Source organism: Streptopelia decaocto (genome assembly GCF_964273445.1).
Source record: "Streptopelia decaocto genome assembly, chromosome: 24".
Taxonomy (NCBI): Eukaryota; Metazoa; Chordata; class Aves; order Columbiformes; family Columbidae; genus Streptopelia; species Streptopelia decaocto.
The window spans coordinates 1,273,413-1,285,192 of record NC_138679.1 but is presented as its reverse complement, the minus strand read 5'-3'; the positions used below and the strand labels follow the sequence as shown (position 1 = coordinate 1,285,192).

Below are 11,780 nucleotides of genomic sequence, written 5' to 3'. Positions count from 1 at the left end.
GCGGCGGGGCTGCGCGGGGGCGGGGAGGGCAGGGCCGGCTCCCGGCGGGGCGGGCCGGGGGCGGCTCCTTCTCCTGCGGGTGTCTGCCGTGTGGCAGCGGGCGGACGGGCTGCCGGGGGGGTCACCCGGTGAGGGGTGGGAAGGCGGGAGGCGGCAGCGGCTCCCTCGTCACGCTGCCATTCACCTCAGGCCCGTGAGGGGAGCGGGGGAGGGAGCTCCGCACCCCGCTGAGGAGAATCCGCCCGGGCCCAGCTCAGCGGGGGGGCCGGGTCAGCGGGCGGTACCGGCGGCGTTAGCGGTTCGGCGGCGGGAGGAGCTGCCCGGGTCAGGGCCGGCTTTGTGCTGTTCTGCTCCAGGATAAAAATGGCCTCTCGGCGGATCACACGGGAGACGTTTGATGCCGTGGTGCAGGACAAAGTTAAAAGGTATCGCATGGAGCGGGGTGATGCTCTGGAGAACACAATCCATCATTTCAAAGGTAATGAAACTGGTGCTGTGGATTATAAGAGTTATTCTGGTAACAGCTTTGTTCGGTTTCTTGCATTCCGTTTATATATATTTGCCTAAAACGTGGACTTGTGCTGGTGTTTTTCCACTTCTATTTTTAAGAGGCTAATAGCTTGGTATGATTGCCACTGTTTCAATGTGGGAGGCAAATTCCAGGCAAAAAAGCAAATTTCAAACAAAGGAATTCTGTTTAGGCTGCATCAGAGAGTGGGTCCAATTTCAGGGAGGACTCCAGAGACATCACTGCAGGATGGAATTCTGTTGATGGCTGATAAGTTAAATAAATGTAGGAGTGCATTTGATGCCTCTGGGTCTTTGTATTTCGTGTTATTTTTAGAGAAAATGCTAAAAGCAGGACATTAATCTAGTGAATGTATACAAAACATGATCTGCAAGTGCTTTTATGTTCTGATTTGGTGCTTAAAATGTGCAGAAAAATAACTTGTATTTTATTCATATGAAATTGAGAGTTTTAAAATGAGATCTGTTTCCTCAAAGTTGTATAATCTTCAATGAAATAATTTATTTTGAATACTTAATTTGCTCAAGTATTCTTTACCTTTTGAGTTTACTGGAATTAAGGAATAGGAATTCTTGGATGCTTTGCAGGAAATTCTAGTGTTTCTGACTTTAATGTTATCTGAGATAATTGTGTATGAGTTCGTAAAAAATATGGTCTTCTGTTCAACTGTGAAATTCCAGTGCACTGTTTTTCAGAAGTTTTGGTATGTTCACTCTACTAAGTGTGTAAATGTGTTTGTTATTTCTTTTTCTGAGTACTACTTGCAGTGTATTGGTGTATTTATGTTTTTATCATTCCAGCTCATTCAAGGCCTCTCCCAAGACCAAGATTCGAAGACAGTTTTCATGATGATGGAAGATACGCTCATGACAACGCCCAGCACCATCCACACGATGACTGGAGTGAAGACCCTCGAGATGACTATCCAGGACCTTCTTATCGCTCCGCTAGTCCTCTCATCAGGAAAGAGAACTATTACCATGAACAGTACGGCCGTCCAGCGTCTCGGGACCAGGACTTTGGCCACCTGGCATCTCGGGACCGGCAGTTTGGGCGTCCGGCTTCACACGACCGGGAGTACGGGCACCCAGCATCTCGCGATCGGGAATACGGGCGCCCGACGTCCCACGATCGGGAGTACGGGGGCCTGGTTTCACACGAGCAGGACTACGGCCCTCCTGACTCTTGGGAATCCACTGGACCACATGAAACTGATTTTAGTTCTTCAGATATTTTAGGTGATTTTAGATCACCAGGACTCATGGAAGATGAATATGGCAACATGGAGAATCAGGAGTATGATGTGGACTTTGGAATTCAATCCGACAGTGAGTTCCGGCCCCCGCTACGGAGGGGCAACGTCGGCAGGGGAAGAGTTCTGCGAGGAAAGCGCCTTACGAGGGGCACTGTTAAAACCAAAGTCTTCAAAGGAGATATCAAACCTCCCCTGAAGAAATGGAACACTAAAAAACTGCCACCAGGCTCTGATCAGAAACCAGCTCTGCAACCTGATCAAACGCCTGAAACCGCTGAACAGCCCAAACAGAGGCCGGTGCCCATCCCACGCCCTAATCAAAAGTTGCCTCCACGACCTAGTCAGAGGCCGACTTTAACAACCCAGAGACCTATTCTCAGGCTCCCAAAGCCTGCGCATGTTTTCAGAAATCTCAGTTTTGACCTTGTGGACAAATCAGACATCTTTTCAACATTTGGAATAGAAATTATCAAATGGGCTGGGTTTCACGCAATAAAAAATGATGCAGAATTTTCCCGGCTCTTTGGAGCTCTCTTCGAGCTGGAGACAGAAACCTGTGCAAAAATGCTCGCTTCGTTCAAATGCTCCTTGAAGCCAGAACACAGAGATTATTGTTTCTTTACTATCAAGAGTTTACAACATGCTGCTCTGAAAACTCCCAAAGTGGACAATGAGTTTTTAAATATGCTATTGGACAAAGGTGCTGTGAAAACAAAGAACTGCTTCTTTGAAATAATCAAACCTTTTGATAAATACATAATGAGGCTTCAAGACCGCCTCCTAAAAGGTGTTACACCGCTGCTTATGGCCTGCAATGCTTATGAATTGAGCATTAAGACGAGCGGTTTTGGTAATCCAAGAGAAATGGCAAGTGCTTTTGAGACCACGGTCTCTCTTTGCCGTAAGTCTCTAGCCCTTCTGGGTCAGACCTTCGCGCTAGCATCTGTCTTTAGGCAAGAGAAAATACTTGAAGCCGTAGGACTCCAGGAAATGGCTCCAGCGCCAACACTATTCCCAAACTTTGACGATTCAACGTTGTTTGGAAGAGAGTACATTGAAAACTTGAAGGCTTGGTTGGAGAAAAGTGGATATCCAATTCAGATGAAGAAGGCTGAGCCAGAGTCCACAGCACAGCTTAAAAAACCCTCTCCTGACACAAAAGCTAAAAGTGAGTGAACTGTTGTAAGATACTTTACAGTATATAATTCCTTTATTTTGCACAAAATCTTTTTGGTGCTATAAGTCATTTCCATTTAAAGGGTGGCTTGACTTGCCCAGGATGGCTCAGGATAGGTTTTGTAAACCACACCGGGTCTCATAATAAACTGCTCTAGAATCTAACTTGCATTGAGAAAACAGAATGTTTCTGAGGTTTCCTTAATTTATTCTAGTATTAAGTGCAGCCTTTTTTGTGTTAACATGTTGAAAAATTGCAAATGTCAGTGTGTCAAAGAATAACTAAGATGACATATTGATACTCCAATGATGAGAATAATACAACAGCTGCATTTTATTTCTCCCCATAGCCCCCCAGCGAGCTGATCGGAAAGTCGTGGAGGTAATCGAACAGCTGGTGAACAGCATTGTTTCAGGCACTTTGTCTGCCAAAGAGAGAAATGCTCAGAAGAACTGTCCTGAATATTGGTAGGTGTGTTTGAACAGTATGTCATCAGAGTACTCTCTGCTGAAGATCTTTGGAATATATGTAATTAAACTCAGTATTTCCTTCAATGGGTATAAGATCAAAGCCTACTATATATTTAATCAGACTTAGGAAAATGTTTCCTCAGCTAATTATACTTCTTGATATCCCTGGAAGTTGGCCTGTTGCTTCTGTTTTGTCTAATAGATCACATTCCTTTTGATCTGTCAATAATGGCATAATAATGGCATACCTCTTCATGTATGAATTGCAGCATGGGTGATTAATTACTTATAAATTATTTATGTCAAAACCCTCCGTCATTTATTTGCTTGGCATCCTTCACTTACTGCTTTAGAAGTGGAGTTGGCTGTTACTCTGAGAAGAACTGATGCAGGCTGACGTTAACGGAAGAACTGATGTATAACCCTGGAAAAAAGGATCAATTGCTACTGAGTTTTTGGTCGGAGAATTTGAGATTAGCTGTGCTTTTAGCTTGGGCTTTCCTTGTGTTTCTGTGATTTTCTTTAGGTTCTTGTCTGATGAAGATAGTCTAGAATACAAGTATTACAGACTGAAGTTATCAGAGGTGCAAAGGCGGACATCGGCTGGAAAGGAAGCAGGTGGCGAGGGCAGAACACTGGAAGAATCTGCAACAGAATCAGTCAGAGCCATGTTATATGCCAGGAAAGTCGCAAGTATTAAGAGGAAGCTATTTAAAAGGAAAAGGCTTGGAATTATCGCCCAACACGCTGTGCGAGGAAGGAAGGTGAGGAGAGCAACCACAGGGACGCAGACCGTGCTTTCGGCAGGTACGGTGCTGAAGCACCAAGACAAACATCTTCAGGGTTCCGTCCAGTCAAAAACTTCTGTGTCAGAAACCAGCCCGTCTGAGAATTCTCCCCTCGACACCACCTCATCCTCACAATGTGCCGCCAGTTCAGAGCTCGCTCTGCCAGCAGAAGAAAGGGCAGATGTGGAGAATTTATTAGCACCACCTGAACTTTTCCCACCATTGTCCTCTCAGTTTCCTGATGGTGAGTGAAGATTCAAGATAAGATTTTAAAATTGTAAATTGTAGGAGAAAAGAATCACATAGAATGTTCTGCTGGAAATTCTAAAAATCATTTATTTTGCTCAAGTTAGTTCTCAACTCTGTTAACCTTCCAGTGGTGCAGATTTTGTAGGAAGCTGTAGATAACAAGCGTTCTGTTTCTTGCAGTGGATGCTAAAACAATGGAAACTGCCGAGAAACTTGCCAAGTTTGTCGCTCAGGTAGGACCAGAAATTGAGCAGTTCAGCATAGACAACAGTGCAGATAACCCAGACCTTTGGTGAGTCCCACATTTATCTGTGTAAATGCACTGATAAGAAAAATCAAAATGCATCTAAACAATTACTAAGGAGCTATTTCCTTTTATTGTGTGTTGAGATGTATGCTTTTATTCAATGTGTTTAGGAACAGAGGATTTTGAGCAACACTCCCTGTTGTCCTGCTCAGCACCTCCATTAATGGTGAATATCTGCATTACCTAAGAAAGAAAAACACCTCTCCCAAACGCGTACATGCACTGATTTGTTATTTTTTGCTTTTCTATCCTAAGTAATCAGCTTGCATCTTGAAACAGGGTTCTGCCAAAGTATTTTCACTCTTGGGGTTTTGCTCTTGTCGTGGTTTGGTTTGGTTTGGTTTAAGTGAGGCTTTGATTAAAATGGCCTAAGTGCTCTAGTGTAAATCAGCACAGGTTTTTCTCTTTCAGTCATACTGTGCCAATAAAAATGGAGCCCTATAGTCTCTTCTGTCTCTGAGTCAATACTCCTGTTTCCATATAGACCACATGATTGAAATTTGGAAGCCTGAATTCTCTTCTGGGGTCTGCTCTTTGCCTTCTGGGTCATCCAAAGCTGGTGTCTTTCTTAGTTTCTCCAACTATATCATTAAGATAATTGTACTGAATTCTTTACAACACAGTTTGAGAAGTGCTGATAAAAAGCAGTCTGTAAGAACCGAGGAGAACGGTTGTTCTTCTTGGTACGTGGTGTTGGGGAATTCTACATTTCTACAAAAACACACCTGGCATGAGAATTCAAAAAAATAATAAGAGATTTATTTCTAATGTCTTACTTCATGCTGGCTAAAGCAAATCTCTTTCTGATATTGTTTTCACTGTAATTTTTGCTCAGGTTTTTACAGGATCGAAACAGTTCTGCTTTCAAATTTTACCGAATGAAAGTCTATGAGTTATGTCCATCTATTAACTTCAGTGCTGTGTCAGAAGTAACTGACGCTGGGGACAGTGCTAAACCTGAAGAGAGAAATGTGGATATTTCAGAAGAGGAAGAGGATGAAGAAGAAGAGGAAGAAGATAATGAGGAGGAAGCTGAGTTTGAGGAGGATATCTCCCAGCCTTTGGAAGAAATGGAGCAAGCAGAGGAGGAGGAAGAGGATGACACATCAGCAGGTAGAAGTGTGGAAAACCTAGCGGAAGAGATGTGTTCCAAAACAGGAGAGGAGATTTCGACAGGTGAAATGCAGCTAGCCAGCTCATCTGACGGTGCTGTACCCAATCTGTCGACACAGGCATCCGCTCCTGCTCCTGGTACCCTATTTCCTCGCAAACGAATCAGCAGCAAGTCTCTGAAAGTTGGTATGATTCCTGCATCTAAAAGGATTTGCCTCATAGAAGAACCAAAAGGTGAGTGTTACTTAAATGAGATTGTGGAGGTATCAGTACAGAATTCCTGATTTTTATGTGCTTGGTAGTGATCGTCAATGGCTAAAAGAATTACATTTATTTAATATAAAAATGAATGCATTGTTTAACAAATGTCTTTACGTAATGATTTATGTTGGTGAAGGTTCTCATTTGTGATATGAAAGTGATGTATGATAAGCTCATATAAGTCCAGTTTGAGTTTTCTGTCAGAGTATTACAGGTGCTCAGGGAAAGGAAAGATTGAAAGTCCTTATAGTATATTATCCATCAGTGTATTGCTGGCATGATGTGTCCGAAACTAAACACATACACGTACTAATTACCAGTTTGGTTGTGGAGGGGGAAAAAAACCCTGTGTGTGTTGGTTGGTTGGTTTGGGGTTTCTTTTTTTTTAATTCAGATCTTTCTTAAGGGTTCTGATTTTAGGCCAAAGCACTGAGTTAGTCCCACTTGAGATGTACTTTTGGAGTTCTGTATTAAAATTGTTTCTCTTCACAGCTGAATTTTGTCATTGATTTGATTTGCAGTGCATGAACCTGTCCGGATTGCTTATGATAGGCCTCGTGGTTGCCCGGTTACAAAGAAGAAGAAGGTAAAGAACACAGAATCACAGAATCCCAGAATGTCAGGGGTTGAAGGGCCCTGGAAAGCTCATCCAGTGCAATCCCCCCATGGAGCAGGAACACCCAGCTGAGGTTCCACAGGAAGGTGTCCAGGCGGGTTGGAATGTCTGCACAGAAGGAGACTCCACAACCCCCTGGGCAGCCTGAGCCAGGCTCTGCCACCCTCACCGGGAACAAGTTTCTTCTCAAATTTAAGTGGAACCTTTTGTGTTCCAGTTTGAACCCATTACCACTTGTCCTGTCATTGATTGTCACCGAGAAGAGCCTGGCTCCATCCTCGTGACCTGTCTTAATGGGGAAAAAGGATCTTTGCTCATTGAAAGAGCTCCAAACTATATTTGAAGGGGCAAAGGGATAAAACCAGACTCAACAGAGATAAGCCTGGGGGCAACACGCCAATTTATTGCGGGGGTGAGGGATTTTTGGTACATGATCTCCCTGTATAACAAAAGAACCTTTGTTTTTCAATTTTTTTTTTCCCCTTTGTAGAAACCAAAAGATTTGGAATTTTCACACAAGAAACTGACAAACAGGAACGTGGGGTTCCAGATGCTTCAGAAGATGGGCTGGCAAGAAGGACACGGCCTTGGGACACGGGGAAAAGGAATCCGAGAGCCTGTAAAAGTGTATGTAATGGGAACACGATACAGGAATTTGACAGCTCTGGCAAAGGCTGGGATTCTAATAGTAACTCGATTTCTCTAACCCACCTAGATGTGGCCAGATCAGTGTTTTGTTCCCTTCTTGACGCACAGTTGAGCGCGGAGACTTCATGTTTTTTTCTGGCCCGTTTGGGCAAAGTCTGGTCTTGGCCATTCCTTGCCGTCCAGTTTGACATGGCTGGAGGCTGCAGCCTGAATGCTGCAGTGTACAGACACTTCCTAAAGATTATGTGGGTGCCCCTGTTCTTCAGGAGGTGTTTTTTATTACTTAGTGTATTTAGGTCTTTTAACACATAGTAGTATCCTGGGCATCTCCTCGCTAGCACACCAGGTACATAATACATACATAGACTTTAGGAATATCCTACACAGTACTCCTAGGTTTAGGCAACAAATTTATTTTCACTCTAATTATGTGATTCATTCCGCTGCATGCTGAATGCGGTAAGTACATCTGCCAGAAGGTAAGTCTGCTTTTTCTTTTAAAATACACTTTTGGATCTGAATCTTCGTTTTGTCTTTTAAAGTTGCTCTATCCAGTGTCCACTGCTGCCAGCGTGGAGAATGGGCAACACCTCCTTCAGCCCCCTGACTGAACAAGGAGACAGAAATCCTTCTCCTTCAACTCCCTGGCTGAATAATGAGCCAGAAACTCTTTAGTTCTCTCTAAACCCATATGACAAGCTTTCTAGTCCACGCACATAGTCTGTGGTTTAACACTCGTCTTTCTCCGGGGATTTCTGTTGTCTCTTCGTGCCTTGGATAGCACTGGTCATTTTAGTTGGTGGATACTTGTGGTGGTTTGTTTTCTTTTTTCCTTAGTGCTCCCAGTGGTCCAGTGGCCATCACTTTATTTTCTATATTTCATTCTTCAGCAAACGGACAGCGAGAGAGCAGTTTATTTCACCTGTAGCTCTCTTGTGTTCACTGGTGTTAGAGCCTCGCTTGTAGCTGGGCTTGCATCAGTAGGGCATCACTCTAGAGATGTTTCTAGTTGATCTGGTGTGCCAGGTACCAAGGCTTCGCTCCCCTTCTCCCCCAAATGAAGCAGAATGACTTTCCACTTGAATTGTGTCTGTGTTGGAAGCTGTTGTGTAGATCTCTTCTGCACGTTGTGAAATGTAACAGGAACAGAGTGTTCTAACTCTTCATTTTGCTCCCTAGGGGTGCTACCTCTGCAGGGGAGGGCTTGGGTGTTGCAGGGGAAGAAAATAAAGAAGATGCATTTGATGTTTTCCGTCAAAGAATGATACAAATGTACAGGCAGAAAAGAGCAAGTAAATAGGTATGTGCAATGGACACGTCTGGTTTATGAATTCCTGCAAACATTAAAATACCAGGGTTTTTAAGTCTTCCTTTACCAAGAAAATATTGCTGTTTCCATGGGTATATTTGGCTTCTTAGCATTGAATGAAAAGCCAGAGCTCTGATGAACTGCTTTAACTGCTGAATTACCCCCGATGTTACTTCCTAGGTTTGACATAAGAAACTCGCTCGCTAGAAAGAGCACGGACATGCAGAGGCTGCTGTGTGCAAGACCCTCGGCAGAGTCTGCCAGTGTGAAGAACACTTGGTTCTATAGTAGTGGACTTGAACACTAAAGTATTAAAACATTTTCCAAGATTAAAGTTAGTCTTGTCTTTAATTGCGCAAGCTAACAACTCGAATGTCATCTTCTGAGGAAGAAACAACTGCTTTTGTTCTCAGAAGTGCCTGTTTACCTCTCTCTTTGGCCGAGTTTGCCCGTTTCGTGATGAGAAATGGAATAAGCAACATGAAAAACGCGCCTGGCCTGGTTTGGCTCTGATCCTTGCTGAAGCCAAGAGTCTTCTCAAGTTCAGATCTTCTTGCAAGGCAGTTCAGATTTTGTTTTACTACATTTTATCGATGGCTTCATCTGATCTACTTCTGGAGCCTGCACAAAGCAGTTTCCTTTCTTCCATACAAGAAGTCTGCCTGCCTGCTTGTTTTGTATAGGAGTCTAGACTTTGAAGCACAGGATGAACAACTGAGTTCATCTGAGTGTGATAACACTAAACTCTTCCTTGAAAACCTCAGCTGCTAAGGCTTTGCATTGTCATGAGCAAGTAGTACATACCTGAAGTGTACTTTTTGTTTTTACACAGATTTGCAGCTCTTCTCCAACACATTCTTGCATAATTTCTTTCCTTCTCAAAAAGTTTAAGCCACGAGCAGGTGCAATTCACGTGTCTGCAGAAAATACCGAAGAAAATACTTGGAAGTCAGATATTTGGAAGTCACCTGGAATTGGATCACCAGTGTTACAAGACCATCAGTTTAGAGAGTAATTTCTGTGTTTATTAAATATTTGCTTTGCAGGAGTTCTTGTATTGAAAAAAATGCCAAGAAATAAGACAAGCTGGTACTTCTAAGGGACTGTGCCAGAATTTACTGAAAGCGAAGAGCGGATTAATCAACAGAAAGCATTATGTAGCTGCTTGGCGAAGCAGTTCTGCAGACACGAAAGCTTTAGCAGTATTACCACAAATAATCATTCAAGGTCTGATCATTCATCTTCTTCCACCTTGCACATCAATAAGGGATCTGGGACTGGCTAACTGACCGTGACAGGATTCAATAGCATGCTTTTTAGTGTATTCATTCTCCATCATTACCTCTCTAAAACCAGTCCAAAGTCTCCCCTGGAATGTTAAACTGCCAGAATCTCCTTCTCTGAAGAGTCTTCTCTTGAGCTGGCGCATGTTCTGCTGAGCAGGAGCGAGCGCTGTCTTGCCGCTGTTTCCATCCTGCACCACACTTCTTGCAGAGCCGAGCGCTTGTGGTACCCGCTCATAGCAGCCCACAAGAATGTGGCAGCATCTCCAGTTCCTCACTGACAAAAACGTAAGAAAACGTGCTCCTCAGTTACCCACTTGCCTGTGCCTGCTGTTCAAAGAACAAAACGGTATTCTTTCTCCATTAGAAACCCCGCTGGCTGAAAGGGAGTGTCCTCATTTCCATTCTGTAGCAACAAGCTTTTCCTTGCTGGTAACAACCAGTTTTAGATGATGAATGCAAGATTTTTTTTCTCCTTTACTGTACAAGTCTTTGAAACCATGAGAAACAAAATCATGTCGCAGTGTAATTTCCCAATCACTTGGGTTTAGGTGCCTCCAGGCATGTAATCACTAAATGAAACCACGATGGCAGGTATAGAAAAATACACTGGTAGTTCTGTTTTTCCGTGAACATCACATGTGTCTTCACCTTTACATTACAAGAAACTGAAGCATGAAGGCTATACATACAAATAAGTTCACCTGCTTGTCAAATTTAAGGACATTTGAGAGCCCAGACATTTCTCACAGACTCTACTTGGAGATGGTTCAAATCCTTAAATGTTCTGCACCACAGGCCACTCAAAAGATCATCAGTTACAGTATTGGGCAGCGTGTGCTTCCCTGTGAAGTTCTGTTTGGGTGTGTTCTTTGCTGCCCCTCCTTCTCTCCTGTGCCTAATTATCTATCGGTCACCATCTGGTTTAGAGTGACACTCTGCAACCAGTCTTGTTGGCATCTGATTTATTCCTCCGGCCCGCTCAAACGGGTTTGGCTTTTCCTTTAGTGATGAAGCTGCCAGTGTTGCTGGTCACAATTTGTATTTCCCCGCAAACTTCCAGTTCACCTCCTTGCCCAGTCTGGGAGAACTGTTGGCATCCAGATTGGAAATGGTGCCGTCCTTGCTGAGCGCAGCGCAGTTCAGAGTGTGATGCTGTCTTGAGAATAAAGGTGAACGTTGAGGAAATCTGAGTCTGCCACCCTGGCCCACTCTAGTGTGCTCTGTCTTTCTTGTGCCAAGCTTGAATTTTGGACAAGATACCAGCGGCGCAGCGCTGTGCTGGATCCCGGCCCTGCTCTCGCGTGGGTTACCGTTTGCCACTTTTATCTCGTTTTACCAAGAGATGACCTTACACTCCTTTTGCAGAAGGAGTTTCCTTTTCGTTTGACCTGCTTTTGCAGGCAGCTCTGATTTGAAAATTTGCAATACTTGTACATGTGAAACATTTGTTGTGCGGATCCGTTGCCTTGGTTAAAGCTTACTAGCTTCTTTTCTGTTATTTTAGTTCCAGGCTCTCTTCCATGAAGACTGCAAGCTTCAGTGAACATTTTAACTAACTTCAGTGCTGTGTCTACTGTCTTTTTGGTTGTTTTTTTGCCATTATTCTTGCAGAGCAATTTGCTGGTTTCTGTTCTGTGCAAACTGGCAGTAGTGCTAAGCTAGTAACAATTAGACGCTTATGTTATTGGATAACTGACATTTCTTTTTAGTGTAAGTAAACATGTTAGCATTGTTAACCTTTTAATATCTGCAATAAATGTGGAACTAAACGA

General features: G+C 43.5%; 1 protein-coding gene across 5 annotated transcripts; it reads left to right on the top strand.

Moving 5' to 3' along the window:
• The first annotated feature begins 240 nt into the window (after positions 1 to 240).
• On the top strand, positions 241 to 11,780 carry SUGP2 (SURP and G-patch domain containing 2). Of its 5 annotated transcripts, none has more exons than XM_082072131.1 (10): positions 242 to 478; positions 1,330 to 2,952; positions 3,311 to 3,428; positions 3,958 to 4,463; positions 4,649 to 4,760; positions 5,611 to 6,122; positions 6,671 to 6,735; positions 7,256 to 7,392; positions 8,593 to 8,713; positions 11,513 to 11,780. In XM_082072131.1, exons 1-9 carry the CDS (start codon positions 364 to 366, stop codon positions 8,711 to 8,713), a joined length of 3,309 nt encoding a protein of 1,102 aa, XP_081928257.1. In that variant the 5' UTR covers positions 242 to 363; the 3' UTR covers positions 11,513 to 11,780. The 5 variants fall into 5 exon arrangements, 4 of the variants coding, with proteins under 4 accessions (XP_081928257.1, XP_081928258.1, XP_081928256.1 ...); XM_082072132.1 differs by having other exon boundaries at positions 11,014 to 11,780; XM_082072130.1 differs by having other exon boundaries at positions 8,903 to 11,780.